This window comes from Puma concolor, chromosome B4 (genome assembly GCF_028749965.1).
Source record: "Puma concolor isolate L17-30 chromosome B4, mPumCon1.1.hap2, whole genome shotgun sequence".
Lineage (NCBI taxonomy): Eukaryota > Metazoa > Chordata > Mammalia > Carnivora > Felidae > Puma > Puma concolor.
The window spans coordinates 103,795,242-103,817,703 of record NC_141673.1 but is presented as its reverse complement, the minus strand read 5'-3'; the positions used below and the strand labels follow the sequence as shown (position 1 = coordinate 103,817,703).

The following is a 22,462-nucleotide window of genomic DNA, read 5'->3' as shown; positions in this document are numbered from 1 at the left end:
TAGCCCCGCCCAAGGCTCCCCACCCTGAGGCCTGAGCCCTGGAACCCCAATGAAGCCCCAGTGAAGCCCCAGTGATGATAACTGCTGTATTTCCAGCCTTCCTGGCTTTACCCAAAGGCGTTTCATAACCTTCTATCATAAGATAGAATTATAGCCGGGGCCCGGAGAGGGTAGGTGGGTTGGCCCCTTACCCCAAAAAGGTTTGCCCTGGCGGCTGCCAGGTGGGAAGAATTTAAGCCACCTTCCTGTCTCTGGGCTGCCCCCACAGCTGACAGGGCGTGGAGCTGAGAGGAAGTGGCGTGGGCAGCCAACAGTGTCAGTTCTGCAAGCGCACCCCGTGGGGACCAGCAGTGTGGCAGGGCTATCTCACTTCCTTTCTGGCCGGACAATGAATGAGGAGTAGGCTGCTTGCTGTTCTCCAGCCGTCTCCCTCCCCTCCTCCTGCCACCTAGCCCTTTGGAGTTATATTAGTGTTCCATGTCGCCCTGGTCCTTCCCCACAAGGACAGGGTGTGCTGAACCTATTCCAGGGGTGGTAGGTGAGGTGTGTGCTGTGGCCATCACCTGCTGGCCAATGAGCATCTGGGATTCTGGCCTTTGAACCTTCCACCTTGCTGCAGGTGGGAGGAGGGGGAGAGATGGGGGAAATGGGAAACGGCGGGGGGGGGGGGGGGCTTCCCTGTTGGTCTTAAGCCTCAGACCGAGTATCTCCCGCCCCCTAGTGGTGGTCAGAAGCAAGGCCATCTCTCTTCTACTTCAAGGCCTCCACATCGTAGCCAAAACAAATCTGCACTAAACTTACATGCAGGGCCATCTAATCAGTGGTTTTAGACCTGCTTAGCTCAGAACTCTTTCTTCAGTGAAATTTTACCAAGACCTGCAGATAGCGAGTTGATGAATATGGAGCCCTCTCTGCCCTTGCCCAGATTAAGAAGCCCAGTGGGGCCCCCAGAGCGCCTCTGGTGGTCTTGGGAGGTTAAGTGGGTTGTACAGGCCACACAGATCACTGGTGCCATGGCTAGGACCTATCTCTCTGACTCCTGAGCTAGGGCTTGCTTTGGGGGGCTTTTCTCCCACTTCTGATAGGAAAATCACCCTGTGTTCCTTAGTGGGATGTGGGAGGTGGCCTTGAGGAGCTGTTCACATTCCGGTAAGTTATAAAGAGCACTGGGTCTACAGTCCAGAAGTCCCGACCTTAACCCCAGGCCCAGCACTGGACATTGGACAAGTCACCTAACCTCTCAAGAATTCATTGATTCACTTGTGAAAGGAAGTGTTTTGAAACAGATGAGTTTTACAGTTTATTAATACCTCACCACTACTGCTACATGGATGAGTAAGCAACCAGTAGAGCTGGGGTTCCCCCAAGGTGTGCCCCTTGCCTCCACCACCTCCCCGGGAGGGGGGAACATCATGTCAGAGGCTTCCGGTATGTGGGCATTGCTCCTTGGCTCTGGGCAAACCGCAGCTGAGTGGATATGGGGCACATCGGGGAGACCATTGCCAACTTCTGTATTCCATTCATCGTATGGGGGCCTCAGTTTCTCCCACTCCTGACAAACCAGCATGAGGCTTCGGGGACTCAGTGAGGTCATTTCTGGGACCCACAACACAAGTGACAGTGAAAGATTCTCCAGGCAGCACAGAGCCTTTCTTCTTGACGGTCTTGGTGCCCTTGGCCTGCTGTCAGCATCCGCCTGTTGCCCAGGGATGCTGGGCACCTTCCTCCTCTCCCCTGCCGATGCTAAACAGAATCTCCAACAGTCAGAATTCCCCTTCACGGTTCCGTTGGAGGTTCCCGTCGTCAGAATAGTGATGGTGATGACACTTGATAGCTTACCACGAGCCAAGCACAGTGCTTTTACATGGATCATTTTAGTTGAGTCCTCAGAACAACCCTACCAGGTGGGTATAATTATTCTTCTAATTTGCTGGTGAGAAAATGGAAGCTCATAGGGTTCAGGTAACTTGTCCATCTTCACACGGCTGGTAGGTGGTGGGTCATCGGCCTCCACATTCTCCATCTTCCAGTTCTTGCAGCTGCTTGGCCCAAATCCTTCTCATGCCCTCGGAGAGTGTCCTCCTAAGTATCTTCATGCTCCTGTCCCCTTGACCACCCCCTTTCTTTGAGAAGTTTTTTTATAAGCTACCCATGTAGGATGTACTTAGCCATTTAGAAGGCACCGTGCTATATTATGTTACTATGCTTTTCAACTGGGGCGGCAGATTAATCCAAGCTGCCTGGAATGGGGAGGAACCCTTTGTGCTTTGTCGGAATGGATCACTGGTCAATTCATTGCCTCTCACTCTGCTGCAGAGGAAGGAGGGTGCTCAGGATGTCACCTCTTACCTTTTCAGGTGGGCAACTGAGGCTAGAGAGAGACCCTTGCCCCTGAATATGCCTCTGCACCAAGATACAACCTGTTGGTATTTTTGACCAAGACGTGTAGAGATTTCTAAGAGATTTTTTACTTGGTGTTTTCTTTTTGCTGAAATAGAATAATATTAAGAGAAAGTATTATAAAATTGCTTACCATTTCTTCCATCTAACTGCGGGAAAGTTTAAAATGTTTTCTGTGAATCCTCCTGCTTCAACCACATGCGTGTGCATGTATGTACTTTTATTTAGATGTTTCTGGGAGGTTATATTCTTGGTCATAGCGTGCATGCCGTCTGATTTTTCTGTCCAGCCCCCCTGCCCAAGTAGATATGGTGAACACTTTTCAAGCCAAAGTTTATGGTTTCCGGGAGTGGCTGAATGGGCTGGGTGAAACCTTCCACGGGTGAGCGTGGAGGTTAGCTAACTAGAGCGAGTACGAGGACACGACCCTTCAGATGTTTTATTCTGGTGTTTTCTTCCTCTGCTGTTTCCCCCACCAGCAGAGAGGGGTTGTCCCTGAGCCTAGTCCTGGGGCAGCCCCTGGTGCCGTGAGGAACTAGCACTGCTCTCTGTGGAGAGAGATGCCTCGTGACTTTGTTGGCTGACGGAAGCTTTGCTCTGTTCTAGTGATTCTTGCTTGTCCTTTTCTCGGGGGTGGCTCTTCTAGATCCTTAAGGAAGAGCAAAGTAGAGCTGGAAGGCACCTGGGAGGTGAGCCAGCCTGCTGTCTCCCAACTTTTTGACCTAAGCCGTGAAGAAAGAAAATACATTTTATAACATAACTCAGGATGTACATAAATGTACATCAGACTGATACAAAAGTTTTTCAAGAGGGTATTTACTCCTACTACATGATTACTTCCTGATACTTTCTATCTTGTTCTGTTCCGTTAAACAGCAACAAAAACAACCCACAAATGGGTTTCATGACCCAACAATGAGCTGCAACACTGGAAGTCAGAAAAACACCGATCCAACCCCACCCTTTATTAGACAGATGGAGTGTCAGGGACTGGAGGAGGAAGTGACTCACCCAAGGTCCCACAATGTGGATCTGGTTTTCAGTTCTAATGTCACCTCCTTTGGATTTACCCAGAGGAGAGCCTGGCAGGTGCTCAGGAATCTAGTAGGAGACCCTGGTTTGCCACTGTGGTGGGTGGCAGAGGAGCAGAGCAGTGACTGGCCCAGCTTCCGGCAGCTCTTCCCTTGCTGCGGGAGCACTCCCCAGTCTGAGCTGCCAAGAGGCAGCTGTGTTCTTGTCCATGGTGCTCCCCAATTCCAGGAGGCAGGGGACCGTATCCCTAGGAGGATGCCCTTCAGCATTTTCCTAGCAAAACAAGAAGGGACGTAGAGTCCTTACGGCAACCTTGGCTGCACCTGCTGCACCCCAGGACCACCCTGTAAATACCCCCTGGCTTCTAGAAGTTAATTAGTTTGCTAAAATTGGAAGTGAGTTTTGCGTGCAGCAGCGTGACAAAAGACAGGCATGTACGAGGTGTGCTTCCCGGTCTGAGGCCTGGGACAGAGGAAAGGGAGGGCCAGGGATATCCTCCTGTCCTTCCCTGCCAGATGCTCCCACCCAGGGCCTTTGTGGGCTCAAGGCCATGGGCTGGCTGCCTCCTCTGCATTATGAATGTCACAGGGGGAAGCTAACGAGGTTATTGGGCAGAGAAACACTCCTGTGAGCCCATGTGGAAGAGACCTACAGCAGAGCAGGAGGCAGGGAGGCCGACTTTGGCACCATCCATGGGGCTAGAGAAGGAACTGAAGGGGTTAGTGGACAGCAGGCTTTGGCCAGAACACTGTAGTATACATCCCTCAAGAAGTAGAAATAGTGAGCGAGCGAAGGAAAGAAAGCCAAGGATAGAGACAGACTGACAGGCGGCCAGGCTCGCTCTGTTCATGGGATTCGGCCAACATGGGAGGTGTGTGCGTGGTTCAGTGCTCCAGCAGTGTTTCTGACAACACCACCAACGTGACGCTGGACAACGGGGTCACCTATAAAAGTGCTTTTATGGAATATGCTGTTGTAATAGGGCATTTACAGTAAAAGGGGAAATGTTAGGTTGAACTTTATGTTTCGACCTAACGTTTATGCTGTAATTTGAAGTGTGACCCATGTCCTCCCTCTGTCCCTCCCTCCCACCCCCCTCCTTGCACTGCTCTGTACAGTAAACTCTCTGGAGTGATGCTAGAACCAGAGGTAGCACACTGGAGGATTTACCCCACTCCAGGACTGACTACAGTGAGTGATGGAAGGAACCTCTTTAACCTATCAACATAAGGCACTGGTAAAGGCAATTTAAGTTCTCAGAAGTCTGCCCTTTTTTACCCGCAACGTTAGGGCATTCGTGCCCACCGTATGTGGTGGATGTGTGGATTAACTGGGACATAGCCCGGAAGGGACTGTACACGTGTGGGTAGTTAGCAGTTAGTAGCAGCAACAACGGGAGTAAGGTGCGGGTGTCCTTGTCTCCTCCCTGATGGCTGGGCAGTGGCTGATCTCGATCCCCCAGCCTGAGAGCTTGTGGGAGTGCTCAGAGGAAGCTGAGGCGTTCGGTCTCCCATGCTGAGGCCTCACAGGAGCCTCCCCTCTCTTTGCTTGTGGAGAACTGGAAGTGGGTAAGTGTTTGAGCTCCTCCGATTGATCTTGGTGTACGTCTCTTTTTCTCCAGCAAGAAAATGCGATCTTAGGGCCCAAGAACCATAAAATCTAAACCAAGTCATCCGTGTGATGCGGTGGTTAATACTGGGTGCCTGCTTTCTCTGCTAATGTTCTGAGGGCCCTTGGCACTGGGCTAGAAGTTGAGGATTGTGCCAAACTTGGCCCTCAGCACTGTCTCCTGCATTACTGCTTTTCTCACTTCCCTCTTTTCTTTTTTTAATGAAATCATCTGTTGTTTTGTTATGGGCCATATCAGTCCCTGTTAACTTGACACAGAATATGGCAAGATCACATCAGGATTATTGTTTATAAGATTTTACAACTTACACTTTTCCTGCCTTCCACCGTCTAGATCCCCTGGTCTGTCTCACTTCTGTGGCACACAGGTTACCTTGTCTGGACTCGTCTCAGACCTCCCTCCTCTATTCCTGCCATGACCCCCAGAGGAGACTATGTTTCTTGCCCCTTGCACATGCTAACCCCTCACAGGATTGTGGACTTGAGGGATTGGGGGACCTGAATCCTCTGAGAATTCACTGTGCACTCAGATAGGCTTTCTACCTTCCCTGCCTCAGTCTTCCCATTTTAGCTCTGGACCTGCCACAGGGATGGCAAATAAATAAATAAAGGGCATCTTGTGAAGGAAGACTGAAAAGAGAACGTGTCTGTGGGGTAAGGGGTTACCTGTGCAGCTGACCTATCACCACCCTATATCTGAGTATCTTCAAGCTGGGGAGCTCCCGGATCCAGATTCTTCCTGTGCCTTGACCTTCTGCCTCTTGTCCTCACAGACTTCAAGTTCGCCATGTACCCGCCATCGATGATTGCAACTGGAAGTGTGGGAGCCGCCATCTGTGGGCTCCAGCAGGATGAGGACGTGAGCTCGCTCACTGGTGATGCCCTGGTAGATCTGCTGGCCAAGATCACCAACACGGATGTGGTAGGTGGATGCCATCTTCTTGGTTAAAACCAGATGTCTCTTTTCTCAGCCCAGGGAGGGAGACAGTTGGCCTGACGATGATGTGTTGGAGATATTTTTCTTTGTTGGTGGTTTCTGTTTTCCAAGGTCAACATCCAAGGTAGTACAAAATCCAACAGATGAGGCTTCCTCTTAAGGGTTTGAAAGCCTGTGTGCCATTAAATAGAGAAAAGAGCCTAGCAGGCAGATAACAAGGTGGGAGGAGGGCTGTTTACTAATTTTCCTTCATGGTGTGGGCTTCCCCATGGGTCTGAATCGTTGCTTCATTTCCATTTATGTACATGTCCTCAGGCTGCCTCTCCCCCACAGTGTGCTGCTCTGCTTACAGCCACTAAGGCGGAGACACAGCGTGGAGAGGGGACTAGAGCCTGGCTCTGCTGCACTGGGGGCGGTGGGGATCTAAGAGGTGCCCCGCCACGAGAATGGTGTCTGGCCTTGACACACCTCTCAACCCCACCCGCCTCTCACTTCCCTTTTGTTTAATGTGGTAATGGATTAAAAAGTACTTCTAAAAGAATAAAGAGCCATAGTAATTCAAAGAACTATTATTAGCTATAGATTTTTCCATTCTTGTGCCCCGTGGACTGCCCAGAGGCTGCAGTTCTGCTTGCCAGAATTTGAAGCTCTTTAGAAGAAAGGTCTTGAGAGACCAGGGTCAAGTGAGGCTCTGATTCAGCTGGTAGGAAATTGCAGTCCTTAGAAGGTCCGAGCCGGGGTGGTTCTGAGAGGTCAGCGAGGCAGTTCCTGCGTCTTCCAGTGGGGGCTTTTTCCATGCGGAGGGGCTGAGGGAAGCAGCTGGGGGTGGGGCGCTAGCAGAGCCGGGACTGGACCCAGGAAGCTCAGACTCCTTGTCTGGGAACTCTGCGCTCCACCCTTGTGGTTGCTCCCAAAGCTTTTTGTTTGGGGAAGGGCCTCTGCTCCAAACCAACTCCGAGAGGTGTGTCAGCTCAGAGGCCCTGGAGAATCCACACGAAGATGCCCCCTCTGGATGTTCCAGGGAGATTCCGAATGCCCTGCTGTGGGAGTATATTGAGTTAAGAGAGAATGTGGTTTGCAGGCCTGTGGCTGATGCCCCACAGGGATGCTGAGCAGAAGGCTGAAGCTCAGAGTGTGAGGCTGCAGCTTCCTGGCTTTCTCACCTACGTATCTGTATTTTGCCTTGGCCTTTATCACCATCTCAAGGAAGTAGTGCAGGGAGGTGTTAAAGGGCCTCATGGAACCTAGGGGCCTGCTGTGAAGCAGTTCTTAGGCTTTTAAAATTCTAGGTCCAAAACATAGGCTTTAAAAACATGGTTTCCAAAATAGAGATTGAAAAGACCCCTCCAGGCAGCTTCACGTGCAGAATGCTTTTCTAATCCTCCAGAGACAAATCGTGGACAGGACCTAACATTTAAAGAAATGAGAAGCTTCCTTCCTTTTCTGAATATCTCCTATTAAGGCTGCCTTACAAAAAGGAGTCCCGAGCAGCAACCAGCTTAAGACCAGCTCTTCCTTGACCCCCCCAGAGACAAGAATGTCAGTGACAACAGTTTGACCCCAGGCACTGTAACCTCTTTAAGATATTTATAGATCTGCTCCAATTGGCCGGTTGCCCCATGGGTCTCCCGCCTTCTCCACATGTCCTTTTATCACCCCTTACTGGTTTCAGATGGACAGAGGTCACTCCTGAGGTGCCACTTGGGGTGCTTTTCAAGAGTCTCTTGGGAGTCTCTTGGGGTGCTTTTCAAGACTGCAAACCAGTTTCTCATGGCAAACTGGAGAAAGTGCTTGCCCCTTTCAGATACTATGTAGCCAGTCCATCCAAGTTAGCTGTCAGACTGAGTTAAATGGATGCAAACCCGCTCAGAGGTCTCTTAGAAATCCCAGCTGTTGCACTGGACTTGCATGCACATGTCACATGCTTACCGGTGGGCCCTCAGTTACATATCTTAATATTTAAAAACCAAGCATGAGGGGCACCTGGGTGGCTCGGTTGGTCAAGCTTCTGACTTTGGCTCAGGTCATGATCTCACAGCTTGTGGGTTTGAGCCCCGCATCAGACTCTCTCCTTTCAGCGCAGAGCCTGCTTTGGATCCTCTGCCCACCGTGCCCCACCCCCCCCCCCCCCACCTCACCCACTAGTACTGTCTCTCTGTCTCTCTGTCTCTCTCTTTCTCAAAAACAAAATAAAAATTAAAAGCAAAAAAAAGCCCCCCCGAAACAAAAACCAAGCATGAGCAGAGGAGAATGTAAAATCCATAGCACTTTTTCAGATAACCACTTGAGCCCTCCGTGAGTTCTGCTGGGTCTCTTCCCATCTGTCTGCCTGTGCTCTCTGAAGTGCTGAGGCTCAGAGTGAAGGAAAATAAAAGGAGTGGCTTTAGAAAGCATTAGCATTTGGAGGGAGGCAAGTTTTGCTTCCTGAGCTCATTTACTATTTCATGAGTCGAGAGGTGGGGTGTTTGAAGCACTTGACTCTCCATTCATTCCTGGGAGTGTTGACTGAGGGCTCACTAGCCGCAGACTTGCATTATGAGGAAGGCCTGGATGGCTTGGAGGTAGAAGTGGAGGCAGGTGGGTAGTGCATGGAAGATGAGACCTGATGTTCCTGGCCTGAAGGAACTTAGCGATCCTAAGACAAATCGAGAGTGAAATGTGCAAAATCCTAGCAAATTAAGATCATAAGGAAATGAATGCTAGAGTGTTATATATTCTAAATGCAGAGGAAGGAGCTTACTAGGCCTACTGTAAAATGCAGGCCTCCTGGCAGAGTCCACTTGATGATAGAAAATGTCCTTGGAATGGAGAAACAAAATGTGGTATGTATTCTCCTTAGATGTGTTCTCCTTAGTGAGTGCAATGGAATATTAGTCAACCTTACAAAGGAAGTGTAATGCCAACACAGGCTACAACATTGAAAACATGCTAAGTGAAATAAACCAGACCCAAAAAGACAAAAATACGTGATTCCACTTCTGTGCCATACCTAGAGTAGTCAAGTTCACAGAGACAGAAAGTAAAATAGAGGTTACCAGGGCCCCAGCGGCGGGGGGAAGAGGAAGTCATTTAATGGGTATGGAGTTTCACTTTGGGATGATGAGAAAGTTCTGGAAATGGAGAGTGGAGGTGGTTGCACAACAAAGTAAATGCACTAAATGCCACTGTACACCTAAAAAATGATTCAGATGGTAAATGTTACGTTCAACTTATTTTGCCACAATTAAAACACACACACACACACACACACACACACACACACACACACAGTGCTCTCAGACCCACACTGTGAAATGCCCACAGGTTTGTGTTGAGCTCTCCCATGGAGAAGTCAAGTACACAGCACCACGTTTTGCACATGGGCTCTGGTGAGATAGGACAGACAGGAGTCAGAAAGCGCTGACGTGTCACGCTGGAGTCCCCACAGTGGTGCACTCGCCAGTGCACCTTGTTATTTGTGATGTCTTCAAGCTTACGGTGTTTTCTGTCTGTGCATTGTCGGGGGGTCAAACTGCTGAGAGCACATCCCCCCCACAACCCTGAGTCCTCTGAGACAGCCAGTCCCCCCTGATTCCTCTGGCTCACTGGCTGGAGGCAGATAGCTTTGACAGGAGGGACCCATGCAGTTCTGAGAAGGTTGGTCTTTGTTGCTCCCTCTGGTTGCCAAAATAAACCGGAACGCTTCATTCCAAAGAGAAAGCTGAGTGAGAAGCCTGACAGTTTTACAGGGAATAAAAGTCTCAGAGGGTGGTATATTTTAAGTACTTTTTCCTTCCAGTCATAAGTGTTGCTAAAAACAGACGCCAGCCAGCGAGGCAGTGCTGGCTTTGGGGGAAACTTCTACCGGGCCTTCCGTTGCCAGGGGTGAGTTTGAGAGGAGGGACCGAGCGTCCCGGTTCCCCAGTGGACCTTTCCCGGCTTCGCCAGGCAGACTCGGGGCTCCTCTTCCGTCCCCTCCGCGCTCGGCTCCTGCTTTGTGCCAGCGTTTATCTCTCTGTTCGCTTGTCTATAGAGCCTCTTGAACAGGACCCAACTTTTACTGCGCTCTTTATCCAGAGCCCCTGGCAGAGTCTTGGGAATGATGCTGAAGAGAGGGAGGGAAGCAGGAAGGAAGGAACGGCAGACAAAGGCCAGGCAGATGGGCTTCGAGTGGGTTTCTAATTCTTTGGTCTCCCCCAGGTCTTTTGGAAAGCCTGAGATTTCTTAGCACTAATTACATGTCAGGGTCCTGAGCAAATCACATCACCTTCACGTGACACGGTTTTACAAGTCGCCTAATAAAAAGAGCAGAACTTGGGCTCCCGGGCCATGACGATGCTGTGAAGCTACCCAGAGATCTTTAACAGGAGAAGATCTAGACGCTAGTCACCTGATCGTTAAGGTCATCCTTTTCTGCCTGGGTTACAGCCAAACTCTGTTGCATTCTTAAATATCACCCAGAGAAGATTCTAGAACATCCCTTCCTTAGGGTCATCCTGGCATGCTAGGATCTTGGTTGTCCAAGAGCTATTAAAAACCATCAGCTCTGCTGTGGAAGAAGTCTCGATTTTGGCTACACGCTCTTCACAGGGTCCCCAGCATCGTGTCTTTGTCCTGCTTAGTGAGAGGCACTGACACCTTCACAGCACCTTCTCCTAAAGACCCCTGTAGGACTGGGGCTCTGCAGACTCCACAGGGCCTGTGGTCAGGAACCCTGTGAAGAGTGGCTGGAAGGGAGGCTGGGGGTGGGGAGGGGGACGGGATAGAAGTGGAGGCTGATGCTTCCCTCTCCTGCCTTATTTTTTCTGCAGGCCTCATTTGGTATGCAAGGAAATAGCCAAACAGCCTGTGAAGAAAGGAAGAATGAGATAGTTTCCTAAGTTGTCTCTGCCTGAGTTGGCCGCGGGTCTGGGGTTCATTCAGCCCTTTGTCCCCCTGTTGAGTGCAGTGCGTGTGTGGTGACAATGGAGTGATGCAGTTACACTGAGGGCTAATGGTAGGAGTTCCGTCAGCCCATTCATGGAGGCCGAGGAGGGTGCAGGGCGCGGAGCCCGAGCCAGCAAGCAGAGGAAGTCGGAGGCCCGTGTAACGAGCTGGAGATCACAAACACTGCTGTCAGGGCTCCGGGGCTGGGGGGGGGAGGGGGGGCATGCAGGGCCAAGGGAGGGGGCCTATCATCATCGAAGTTGGAGGTTTGCCCGACCTCCAGCACTGTGGAGTGCCACCTGTCCGGGCTGACAGACGAGCATTATGGCTTTCCTTTTAATCAGCTTAATTTGGGGCATCTTAACACAATGACTGGTGCTTTTGGAGGCTGCCGGAAAGCAGAGGTCCCGGAGCCGCTGCACTTTGCATGCACGTAGCATCTTTTCACTGGAAGCTCTGTTGGTTCCCCCCCACTCGTGCCCCCCTCTGCCTTAGCCACTTGGGCTATGACTCCCTCTCTTGGAGATTCTCTGCCCTATATGTCTTTACTTAGAGCTGGGAAGAAGCACAGGGTGTCAGGGGAAGCAGTTCTGAAGCTGGAGGCTTGCCCATTTAAAGCCAGGCTTAGCTTTTAACTAGATGTAACTGGGGGACAAGCAGGCTTTAGTTCTGTTCTCTAGCGGCAAGATGAGGGCATGTGGCTGTCTGAGCTCCAAAAGCCCTTCAGACCCCCAAATTCCCCGATTCTGTAGTCGCCTGTGTGTGTTGTCCCACAGTTCTGCCCTTTGGAAATGACCTTAGTTCTGCTCCTCTCCGGCCGGCTCTGCCTCCTTTTTCTTCCCAGGCCCCGCTGGATTTGTGGCAGGGTACCCCATCCCTTCAGGTCACCACTTCCCCCACCCCAGGCCCATGCACTGTCCTGCCCTTCTGCTCGGGAGAGCAGGGGCTCCTTGGGCAGGAATGTGTGAAGTAGGCATGTCTGGCCGCAGGTAGTGGTGCCACCACACATTTTCCTCTTCATCAGCTCACAGGAAGTCCTCATGCTCTTTGCAGGCCCAAGAAGGGCTCCTAACAATATGCTAAAGGCAGGCATTAAAAATACAGAGAGTGAGTTCTGTGTCTGGGCAGGAGGGTGCCGATTTCTCTGTTCCCACCATCACAGACTGTTCGACACTGTTCCTATGAGAGGCTCTTGCCCTGAAGTTTTTCATCTAGATAAGGATGGTAGTATCCGCAGTTAACAGTCAAGCTGGTAACAGCCAAGTTGTGAAGAAGGGGAACCTGGAGCAGGGTTAGGCAGAGGCCCCAGAAAGCTTTCCAGGAGCGGGGACATGAGTGGCCCCAGAGAGCTTTAACTTCCTGCTCTGTCCCGGGTGCATCTAGAAGAGACCAGGGAATGGGGTTCAGGGTCCCTCATTTCTGGGATAACTGCTGTAGTCATTACTTAACTCTTCAAGTAAGAGGTATCAAAGGTCAAGAGCTGGCCATCATCAGTAACAGTATAGATTAAAATTAAAACAGGGTTGAAGAAGTGTTTTATACGAAAACTTCCTTCAGTTTATTCGGGAAAGCCTATACACGTGTTTTTGGCTGGAACTTCTATAAATGTGACACTTCATATCTTGAAGGCCCTTGGCTCTGTTGTCCAGTAGAAGTGACTGCCAAATGTCCCAGCCTTCCCTGTAGGATTTTTCCAGAACTTTCTTTCCAGTTTCAGGCCGCTGGAGGGGAAGACTAAATACCAGAAACAGTAGAAACATTGGTGACCCACAAGGGAAGACTCTGTACGGCCTGAAATCAGGTTCTTTAGCTTTCCTGAGCTCTGTCTCATTTGGAGGACGATCTTTCTCAGGGATGCTTGATGTGGCCAATGCAGTGATGATCATGGAATCCTGAGATGGTCGTATCTTGGGGGTGGAAGGTGTGCTGACCCTGATTACCTCCCCATGGCACCCAAATACAGCTTCTGAGGAAGGAATGCTGGACAGGATTCGCCAGGGGGCATGAGGTTTCCTGGGGAGGGGAAGAGGGGGTGGTGGTGTGGGCAAGGTTTTGTACACAAACTTGACATCAGGAAATCTTCAGCAAATGGCTGTGCCATGGGAAGCCCTCTTTTTAAAGAGGCCTCATTCCTGACACCTGACAGGCATTTCTTTTTTAATTTAATGGCTCAGAGCTATTGTCTGCCCCTTCCCCCTTCTCAATCAGCTGAGAATCCTGCCGCCCTCCTTAGACAACAAAAGCTCTTCACTTGATCTTAGCCGAAAGGCTGAGAAGTGAGGATAACAAAAGCTGTTTTACACTATACCTGCAACTAATATGACACGGTATGTTAATTATACTTCAGATTTAAAAAAAAAAAAAAAGCTCTTTATGCCATATGCTTTGGATAGGATTTGTCTTCCATGGAGGCAAACATATGGTTACCATCCTTATGGTGTGGAGGGGTTCTGACTCATTCTCCCTGCCTCCTAGAAAAAAACTTGTGTATTTTTTTTTTATTTAGAGAGAAAGAGCATGAGTGGAGGAGAGGGTCAGGGGGAGAGAGAACCCCAAGCAGGCTCCATGCTCAGTGTGGAGCCCGACGTAGGTCTTGATCCCATGGCCCTGAGATCATGACCTGAGCCGAAATCAAAAGTTGGACATTCAGCCAACTGAGCCACCCAGAAAAGAAACTTTTGTACGTAACCTTCAACAGCTCCTGAAGGACCTCTGTAGTGGAGGGGTGTCCCATAAGAACTGGCTAGATTCAACTTCTTATTCTCTGCAAGGAAAAAGAAAGAGGAAATTAATATTCATTTAAATTCTGCCGCCCCGCATTTCTGAATGAGGAGGGGGCTGAAGGAGCCAGAGATGTGAGACGGGGTGTGTGAAGATGGTGTTATGCCAACACGGCCTTTAAGAACAAGTCGGCTCCTTCAGATAGTGCTCAAATGGAGAACAGAGCAACCTAATTCCAGCTTTGGAAGGAAGACTGGCAGAGTGGGCCCTGCTCTCCATCTCTGACACAGAACCTTCCCAAGGGACAGTCGACCATGGTTTGCTGATGGTCACTTGTTTGCCGTGTTCATCCCCACACTAGCTTTGACTTTATTTATGATCAGTTTTCTTTAGATTGTGTGCCTTTACAGTGTTCAGAAACCCTCACTGAAACATAAGTGCCCTTAGAAACATTATGCCTTTAGGGGCACCTGGGTGGCTCGGTCGGTTAAGCATCTGACTTTGGCTCAGGTCATGATCTCACTGTGTGTTAGAGCCCCCTCATTGGGCTTTGTGCTGACAGCTCAGAGCCAGGAGCCTGCTTCGGATTCTGTATCTCCCTCTCCCTCTGCCCTTCCTCCACTCACACTCTGTCTCTGTCTCTGTCTCTCTCTCTCTCCCTCTCTTTTTCTCTCTCACAAAAATAAATAAACATTAAAAAAAGTTAAGAAACATTATGCCTTTGGCCTTCACCCCCAAGCATGTTGGACAAGTGGTAGGTGACCTGGGAGCACAGCCCCTGGAGGCTGGGTCTTGGAGGAGGAACAAAGGGAAGGTAGAGAGGGTCAGACAGGGTGGGAGATGTGACCATGCCACAGAAGTTTGAGAGAGGTTGATGGGCGCTTGGTTGCCAGTCCCTGAGTCCTCAGCTTGTTTGGGGTGGCACGCAGACCTCTGCGGCCAGGTTCTGTGGGTCTTGTGGCACAATCCACCTCCTGTGGCAGACGCATGGTGCTCCCTTTACCAGTCTGGAGCACATGCTTCTCTGTACCACATCTTAAAGAAATCTAAAGAATTCTTCCAGACTCCAGGCCTGGAATGATCTTCATTCCATAATAAATTGTCATCATTTACTGAATTTAACAACTTATATATGTGATCTCAGTTGACCTTTACCCTGTGAGCATTTTTGATCCTTACTTTACAAGCGGACAAAACGTAGCCGCTGCCTACAAGTGTGGTGTGTGGTCGCAAATATTACCGTCCCTCTTTTCATTTTTATTACATTCTGGGTGATAGCTGTTGTCCTAACCTTCATTTTCGTAAAAAGCTGTAGTTCGAAATGTGGGATGGACAAGATACGAATGGAAAATTTGGGGGGTATGGAAACCGTGTCCCTGAGTAGTTAGTTCCAACTCTATTTTAGATCTTCGGAAAATAAAGATAATGCTTTTGTGCTTGGCAAACAGTAACTTCTGGGCAGTGAAACTTGCTCAGTGAAACAAACAGAAGGGAAGCATAGATTAAGCTGTGGAAAGACCCAAGCAGAATCCAGTTAACGTATTTTCCATATGCATATGCTGCTTGAGTGCAGAAAAGCAGCCTTGCAAAGGAGCGGGGGAAGATGTCTAAGAATGATTTCTTTAGCTCACACCCACCCCACTTGCTGGAGGAACCAGCCCCTCCCTAGTGACAGCCAGGAGTCGCCTTGGCCTTCCAAGGCACCCGGCTAACAGAAGCATCTGCCTGGGGCAAACCCACTCTGAGTTTTCCCTACCAAATATAGACTATAATATCAGACAATGCTGCAAATTCTTACTTGTTTCCAAATTGGACGGTTCAAGTGTCCGGAGTTTTGTAAACATTCTTTCTGTGTTGCATTTTTATGAGAATTGAGGGTGGTAAGTAAGCAGAAAAATGTTTTTTTTAAGAACTTAGACCTGGTTTGTGTGAGTACAGTTCAATCCATTCTCTTTGTATCCATTCTTCCAGTGCTACCCTTGCCTAGTTCTGTAGCTGTCTGTGGTGCTGGCCTTTCCTTTCTCTCCGTCACCTCCCAGTGTCCACAAGCAGAAAGCATCCAGTTGGCACCTTGATTACCAGGTGCTGCGTGTCCATAAGTGGCTCATCACCTTAGCCAGGTTCTCATGTGCATTCGACTCTCCTGGCCTTCTGCTAAAATACGGATTCTGTTATAGGTTGATCAGGAGTGGGCTGTGATTCTGCATTTGCAACAAGCTCCCAGGTGGTACTGACGCGGCCGGCTGGGGACGCCCCATGAGTCAGTGTGGTCCCAGGGCACCACGGGGACACATCTCCTTTACTTCAAGTTTCTTACCACTGGGAAACTAGCATGCAATATGCAAGGCTTACATTGTGTACATTTTCTTCAGAAACGCTCTGCACGTTGTTGATCTTGCTAACAGCTCTGGTCTGACCCGTTCTCCTTTTAGGACTGCCTCAAAGCCTGCCAGGAGCAGATTGAGGTGGTGCTGCTCAACAGCCTGCAGCAGTTCCGTCAGGACCAGGGGGATGGGTCCAAGTCGGAGGATGAACTGGACCAGGCCAGCACCCCTACAGACGTGCGGGATATTGACCTGTGAGGATGCAGTCGGGCCGAATGGGAGAGACGCGTTCACATCTGCTCTCTCCTTCTCTCTGGTTGTGTTTTGTTCTTTATGTTTTAGGATGAAACTTAAAAAAAAAAAAAAAAAAAAAAAAAAAAAAAATTCTGCCCCCACCTAGATCATATTGAAAGATCTTTTAGAAGTGAGAGAAAAAGGTCCTATATAAATGGAATAACTAAAAGCATTTGGTGCCTATTTGAAGTACAACAGAAGGGAATCCCTTGTATATGCGAACAGTTATTGTTTGATTATGTTAAAAGTAATAGTAAAATGCTTACAGGAGACCCTGCAGAGTAGCTAGAGAAAAATGTACGCCTGCAAATATGGGAACAAATTAGAGGAGGCTTTTTTTTTTTTTTCATGTTATGAACTAGCACGTACACACCCCTTTTAGGATAATTTCAAGGAACTGCGTGTGCCATTTATGGCGTCATTAGATTGCGAAGCAATGAACTCAAGAAGGAATTAGAAATAAGGGACATGATGGAGGGAGGGAGGACACAACAATCTGTTAACGCGGTCGAACCATTTTGGACGTGGAAGCACCTTTGCTCTCGACCACCTGTTTGTCACTAAGTCAGGAGCATAGCTGAATCTCTAGTTGCGAACTCTTGCTGTCTACAGTAGCTGCTACCTAAAAGAGAGGTTTTATTTTGCCAGTCGGACGCAGGTGATGGGGTCCTGGGTTTCACGTGTCTTTTTGACATCATGCTTCTTCTTCCAAACATGGTTCGTGGCAGACACCACCGTGTTTTTATCAAAAGGGGCAATTTCGCTTTGGGCCATAACCAAAACTCCTATGAAATGGAGGCAGATGGAGACCGAGGGTGGGATCTGGAATGGAATCTTTTCTCTTAATGTATTGAAGAGGGTAATGTGACCTTGGCATCCTTTATTAAAAAAAAAACAACTGATTTTTGGTGCTGATTGGCATGTCTGGTCCACAGTTTAGCATTGTTATAAACCATTCCATTCGAAAAGCACTTTGAAAAATTGTTCCCGAGGGATAGATGGGATGGTTTATGCAAATCATGCTGGATAGACTCCTCCCTTGTCCTGTGCCCCTCCCCCTCCAGCCCTCAGTCAGGTGACTATTCACTTCTGGTATCTGACATTCTTTGGTACACAGTTCTGGTATCCCTACCAGGACTCAAGAGACACCCCTTTCCACCAACATCCCTGTCACAACATTCCTCCATAAAGCCTACAAACAAAAAGCTGTTACATTTTGATGGCACAGAAGGATCTGAATTCCCACCTATATACTTCTCCTTTGGACATGGAAAGAAAAGTTATTGCTGGTGCAGACAGACAGCTGAATATGAATATCAGAGTGTGGCATTGTGTTCCCTTTTCCGTTTTTTGTTAATTTCATTGCAAAGTTGTATTCAGCGTACTTGAATTTTTTTTTCCTCTCCACTTCTTGGAGGCATTCAGTTAGCAAAGAGGTTGGAGCAACAACTTTTTTTTTTTTTTTTTGCACAATTATAATTGACAGGTAATGAAGCTATTAAAATATTTGCCTTTTTGAGTAAAAAAGAAAAATCAGAACAGGGCTGCTTTGAAGAATTATTTTATACACAGATTCTGCCTTGTTTCGTAGTATGAGGGTTGAAGATGGAGAAAAATCTAAGGGTCTCTTATTTTTCATTTTATTGTGTTCAGTTTTTTATTATTTTTTTTTTTGCGCTGCTAAGAAGCTAAGATCATTCATCCTTATTCACATTAACAGTACCTAGCTGTAATGTTTCACAGAGTGTGCTGCTATTTTATAAACATTTTTATAATATATTATTTTACTGCTTAAATCCCAAGTCCTGAAGTAGATGGTTGAGATAGGAGTTCTTCGTACTGGAAAAGCCCTTCCATAGTTTATTTTCTTCTGGTAGCGTATTCATGGTTGGTTTTTTTTGTTGTTGTTGGTTTGTTTTTTTTTTTTTTTTCTATTTGGGTTTTTTTTTTTTTTTTCCCTCTCTCTCTCTCTGATCACATTCTTCAAAGACAGAACATTCTTTACCTCAGGTTTACTGGACAAAATCAATAGCTACAAAAGAAAATGATTCACATTTTTGTTTTCATAATACCTCACAGCCGCATAGTTTCTGCTTGGAAGCCATTAGTGTGGGGAAAGAAGTCGGGGAGGAGGCTTCAAGCCCCTCTCAGTGGAGGGTAGGGTGGTTTTGGGTCCTGGGTCTCACACCCAGGGACCTTTTCAGTCATGAAGGTCATCAGGCTTCCATTTTGACTCCGGTATCCTCATCATGATGGAAAAAATACAATTGAACCAAGGGATTTCCCTTCCCCCTTCCCCCCCAAGGCAGACATTCAGCAAAACCTTTATGCAGTGAACTAGGAAGTCATAATTTGCACTTAGGTACCAGGTATCTGGAGACAGATTGAAAAGAATTCCAGCAGGCTATTTGGAGACCCTCATCTTGTGGCCCTTTCATAAAGCAGGGCTTTCATCTGCTTAGGGTCCTTTCATCTTGAAAGCTTCCCCTCTAGCTTTCCCCTTCCCTGACATGGGCATCCCCAGTGTAGGATAATCTCAGAGGCCCTTCTAGATCTGAATCTGTGGGCATGTGAATCTGCAGCATGTGGTATCGTGGGGGTTCCTTCTCCCCTACCTGTCTGACTGCAGCAGGCTGGCACTATGCACAGCCAGCCCCTCTGCTGAGTGGCACTACATGGACTTCAGGTTTTAAATTGCATTGAGTTGGCAAGATTGGGAAAATAGGTCAGATAAGTATTGGGTTGGTAGTGGAAGGGAGGTGGAGAGGCTGTGTCTCTACAGAGATGCCATTCCAGAGGAGTCAGTCTCTCTTGAAGTATGTTTGGAAGGGTTCAGGATTTGGTGAGTTAGCATGACCCTAAAATTCTAGGGAGTTTCTGGTAGGGCGGTGGGTTGTGAATTCTGAAGTTTTGGAGAGGAAAGCTGAGCAGCCAGTGTTTTGTCAAGAGCTCACTTTGCACAGGATACTCTTTGGGGCCGTGAGGAGTAACACGGGATGGAAGGATACGTGGTCCCTAAAGTCCTTGGGAGTATTGGAGCCTAAAGAAAGCGAGGTATGAAGTCACTTAACAGTGACTGTCCCTGGCTCAAACAGAAGCAGCAAATGAGAGAACCTGATGAATAAGGAAGGGAACAGGCCTGCAGACTCTCCCTGCAGTCTGTAACTTCCTGGGTGCCACTGGGGTGATCTTTTTCTCCTTCTTGCCCTCGGGGCCTGGTGTGATGGGAGGTGTGGTGTGGCTGATGGGGAAGGTGCTAGTTTGTTTGGCTATTCTGCCTGCTCCCTCTTTAAATAAAAGAAGGAAGCCTGGATTTGTTAAAGTAGTTGATGCCCTCTCCTTATATCTTGGTTTCCTTGGTAGGAGTTTTTATGTGACGGAGTTCAGCTCTCCCCCACAGATTTTTTTTTCCTCTTTCTCACCTCCCACAAATGGGGTTCCAAACCTATTGGTCTTTTTCTACTTTGTTGTCTTTCTATCTGTTCTTCCTCCTCTCTATTTCAGTTTTCGGTTTTTTGGGTTTTTTTTTGTTTTTTTGGTTTTTTTGGTCATTGCTATTACTGTTTTTCTCCATCAGTGGGGGCTAAGTTGTTCCCCTAGCCTGCCAAATTTTATTCCCTCCCCTAGTTTGGCCAAATCCCGGGGGCGGGGGAGAAATCCTAGTATGCCAAAAATATATGCTAAGCATAATTCAATTGCATGCAGGTTTGTAACAGCCAAGAAGCCCTGCAGGGTGGAAGCTGGGGACAGGTCCCTCAGTAGAATGTCTTCCCGTGTTGAGAGGAGGGCTCCTCAGAGCAAGGAGCTTATCTTAGGGGAGGCTTTATTCTGGAACTGCCCCAGGACCCCACTGAAGAGTTCACCATGTCTTAAAGCCAGATCCCCTTTGGTCTATGTGCTCTGTACAGGAGGTGGGTCAGGTAAAGCAACCCTCACGCTGTCGTCCCTTCGCCAGCAGGATGGGCTCCTCTTCATGGGGAACTGTCGCTTTCCTGCGGTCTGGCACCCTTGGGGCCTTCTACGCTACCCCAGGGGCTCTGGGGATGATGTTAAAGAGCATTAGGCAGGATTGGATGACTTTCTCAAAGAAGGTGGGGGGAATTTTCTCTCCATGGGCCATAGGGGGCAGGGCTGGGAGAAGAAATAGACTTGCACCTTATATCATGTAAATAATGATTTTCTAGTTCAAGAAGATAATATTGGTAGTGTGGGAATGGGAGGGAGGAATGGGGAGGAAGTCTGAGTAAGCCAGTTGGCTTCTAAGCCAAAAGGATTCCTCTTTGTTTATCTTTGAGACAGTCCAACCCTGAGTATAGCTTTAAAAGGGAAATTAGTGCTGAGACGGTAAAGTCCCCTTAAGCCAACAAACTGTAGCTATAGAACGAGTGAGCGCAGGCTTCTAGTGGTGTGGGCTCGGAGCAGTTTTTAAGAGCTACTCGTGCTGTCGTCCGTTTGTACAAAATAGGGCAGGAAGATTCAGGAGGAGGTTTATGACTTTCTCATACCACGTGGCTTTTCACGGTTCTGGATTCTAAACAGCCCAGAACAGTCCTTTCAGCCAGACATTTGTGTGTCTCTGCTTTTAGACTTGGCTGGACTATCAGACCCGATTCTTGGCTCAGGTTTCAAGAAGCCATCAGCAACTGTATCCGTGCACACTAGCTGCAGCATGCCTTCCTCTGCCTGCAGCCTACTTTGGGGAAAAAAGTGCCTTACTGACTAGACATTACAGCATCCAATGTATTTTGACAGGTGCCTGTCCTTTAAAAAAAAAAAGTTTTGTTTTGTTTTGTTTTGTTTTTGTTTCTTTTAATTGGGTTTTGTTCTTACCGTTGGCCAACTCTTAAATCCCCAGCAAATCACTGGGCCATTGGATTTTTTCCATTATGTTCATTACCCTTGTACCATGTACCTCAGATCTCTTTCTCTCTCAGTTACAGTTTCTCGTCTTGGACTTCTTTTATTATTATTATAATTTTTTTTTTTTTTTTGCTTTAAAATGAGTGTGATGCCATATCGAGTCAATGTTATTCTCTCACAATGTACTCTATAAGAGGTGTGGGTGCTTATTTGGTCAGGATGCTAGCAAGTGCTAAAGTAGCATGATCAGTATAAACAAATGGTTTTTTAGGAAGTGTGGCAAAAGTGTTTTCTTGGTTATGATGGTGACATGGTATAGTCAGCTGCCTTTTAAGAGGTCCTGTCTGTTCAGTGTTAAGTGATTTTTAAAAATAATGGCCTGTTATTTTGACTAGCTTAAAGATGGATTTGCAAATGGTTTTGGATGCAATTAGGTTATGCTATTTGGACAATAAACTCACCTTGACCTAAATTCTCTGGCCACTTCGACTTATTTCTAGACCAGCAGTCCTCGGAATAGAACATATCTTTTCTCATGTCAGAACTCTGTTGGCAACAATTGGTAGTGGCATAAAACACAAATCTACATGTGTCTGTGTTATCACAAGACAAGTAATCTTTTTTTCCCTTTTGGGGCCCCCGTGTAGCCATCTTACGCACTAGAAGCCTCAGCCCACCTTTCTCTCCTAAGGTGGGTAGGTCCCTGCTATCACGACTGGGCTTATCCCTGACTTCTGCCAGCTGTTCACTCCTGTTGTGAGTGAGCATCCCTGCCTTGGGAGGCACCAGAGGCCCTGAGTGCCATCTCCAGATTCTATTCTAGGGGGGATGTGAAGAACTCCACCTCTGTAGCTTTCTTGACTCCATTCTGCTACTCTTCGTGGCGCCCCACTGATAACTCTCCCAGGAGGACTGGGCCATAGCTACCCTTTGGGGGGGGGTGGTGGTACGGCAGAGCCTAGGAAGGGGGTGAGAGAGCCCACACTTTGATGAATTGCCAGGCTCTGTTCCTAGCTGCTCCTGGACCACAGCTCCTCAGACCAGCTTCTGAGGGTAATGCAAAAGGCAATGGCTTCATGGCCATTTTGATGTTGCTATAAACACTCATGCTCTCTATAGATCCCTGTCTCTTTCAAAGTGACTAGAGGCTGTTTTCCCGTTTAATTCTGACCTGAGTTGCAACTGGTCATTGGGAAAGTCCAGATTAAGATTGCCAGTTATTCTCCACCAACTCCACTTAACAGGATTTCTAGTCTTACAAGGACCCTAGAAAATTCCCTTTGTCTCCATTCCCCCACTGATACCCACCATTCTTGGAGACAAGCAGGGATAACTTTGTTCTTGGGTTTCTGCCTAGTGG

General features: G+C 48.2%; 1 protein-coding gene and 1 long non-coding RNA gene across 2 annotated transcripts in view; one reads left to right on the top strand and one right to left on the bottom strand.

The window, feature by feature from the left end:
* The window catches only part of CCND2 (cyclin D2), a 30,331-nt gene extending 8,757 nt beyond the window's left edge, over window positions 1-21,574 (top strand). Inside the window, exons 4-5 of the mRNA XM_086714282.1 lie at window positions 5,835-5,983; window positions 16,057-21,574. Of these exons, the coding sequence (XP_086570408.1) occupies window positions 5,835-5,983; window positions 16,057-16,206 (299 nt within the window). The 3' untranslated portion in view covers window positions 16,207-21,574. The remainder of the gene's footprint in view (window positions 1-5,834; window positions 5,984-16,056) is intronic.
* LOC147579383 (uncharacterized) lies at window positions 1,288-13,745 on the bottom strand. Its single transcript, XR_015253866.1, has 2 exons — window positions 13,593-13,745; window positions 1,288-3,122 (listed from the first exon to the last, which is right to left on the bottom strand). It is a non-coding gene; the product is annotated as an uncharacterized LOC147579383 (long non-coding RNA).
* Window positions 21,575-22,462: the final 888 nt, after the last annotated feature.